Raw genomic sequence first — 1,798 nt, 5'->3', positions numbered from 1 at the left:
TTATTTCTTCTCGCGGCTGAATGTTCAAGCACTAGTTTGTAAGCACTACTTGTGATTACAACAGTCTTCTGTGCTTTACTTTGGCGTCTTCGCGATCCGGCTGGTCCTGGTTGATCTATTGCTTCTGGTAAAGGGGATATCTGTAATAAGGTCTGTTTGAAGTTCTTTAGTTTCTTGGTAGGTGGCACATAATCCTTGTCATGATCACTATCGTCCTCTGATTCGAGCTCTGACTCTAGACTTCGCATGGCTGATAACTTGCTTTGTTGTTTTGTACGATCTTCTTTGGGAGACCACATCCTGGTTGAGAACTGCCATCAGAATAGAAAGTATTGGATGGAGCAAATAGATGATCTGCAAAAACGTGACGATTAACCGGCCAAATCCCCGCTGCGCGAAATGCACTGTGGGCATTAGCGACTGTAGCTGCTCTGCCGTATGCTTCATTCAAAAGAGCTGGGATATTTGATTGTTTGATTTGATGTCCTTTGTAGGTGTTTAAGAACTTTTGTTGAGCTTGGACGAAATACGTCTGCAAAGGTCCAAAGAATACAACATCAAGTGGTTGCAAACGGTGTGTAGTGTGACCAGGTAGCTGCAGTAAAATAATGCCGTTATCTCTTGCAAATTCCCAAGCCGCTAGGTTCTTGCTGTGTGTGGTATGTCCATCAAGCAAAAGAAGAACTTTATTTTCTTTATTGCAGTTTGTATTCTTTCTAAAATGTTCAAGCCATACCACAAACAAATCAGAGTTTATGTATCCTGTATCCGAAATCTTGACAATGCTTCCTGCAGGGGCATCAACCTCAAAATCACTATTCCACTTTTTGGTTGTAAATATTATCATGGGGGGTATATAGACATCTGCCGCGCTCACTGCACATACCATTGTAGTATTCACTCCGCGCTCTCCACTTGTAACAGCACCTACCTGACGTTTTCCTTTTTTAGCAACTATTTTCGGTAGATGTTTCTGGACAGTAGTGAATCCTGATTCATCCACGTTGTAAATTCTCTCTGCTGTGATTTGGAATTGGTCCACATTGCGTTCCAAAAGATCAAAAAAATGTCCTACATTTTCTCTGTTAAATCCCTTTGCTCTTTGTAATGAGGTAGCTTCTGGTCGACGCACAGAAAGTTCAGGATTTCTTTTCATAAATGCATAGAACCACTTTTTTTCAGTCAAACCTTTCTCCCGATTGAACGTGTGAGAAACACCACATTTTTCTTCTAAGTCAAACGCTAATCGCCGAACTTCTGCAATCGTCAGTCCAAAAAAAAAAAAAAACACTCTTCTAATGCTATCATGTGCTCCGCAAGAGTCCTCTCCATGTCTGGGTTGAAGGTAGCGTGCCTTCCTAGTCCTTTGGTTTCATTAACGATACTATTTTTCTGAAGAGCATGCCGTCTAATCGTTGCTTTAGGAACTCCATATACTCTGCTGCATTCATTTAAACCATAATCTGCATTTCGATAAGCAGCAATGGCCATTTGTAATTCCTTTTCCGTCCATTGGCCATATTGTCCTCTTTGGGCCATTCTTGAGCTGAAATAATGGAGAAACACGTCTTTAATGTATTTGCAGTTACCCAAGGTAATACAATTTATTTAAAATTATTCTTAGACTCTACACGAAATTATTTAAAAATGGTCGCCTGCAATGAACCGGTCCAATCCAGGCAACACATGGTGGTTCAAACTGGGCAACTGCTACGTTGAAACAAAAGGACGTGTTCTCCAATTTTCTATTACATTGAAATATTAAAGACATGCATTACGTTGTAGTTAAAACAACATA

General features: G+C 40.4%; 1 protein-coding gene across 1 annotated transcript; it reads right to left on the bottom strand.

The window, feature by feature from the left end:
* Positions 1–235: 235 nt before the first annotated feature.
* Positions 236–1,156, bottom strand: LOC145675741 (uncharacterized). The gene has a single exon (XM_081746420.1). It carries the CDS (start codon positions 1,154–1,156, stop codon positions 236–238), a length of 921 nt encoding a protein of 306 aa, XP_081602546.1.
* Positions 1,157–1,798: the final 642 nt, after the last annotated feature.

Source organism: Thermobia domestica, chromosome 1 (genome assembly GCF_964235325.1).
Source record: "Thermobia domestica chromosome 1, izTheDome1.hap1.1, whole genome shotgun sequence".
Lineage (NCBI taxonomy): Eukaryota > Metazoa > Arthropoda > Insecta > Zygentoma > Lepismatidae > Thermobia > Thermobia domestica.
The sequence above is the reverse complement of the archived record's forward strand: the minus strand, read 5'-3'. Positions and strand labels throughout refer to the sequence as shown.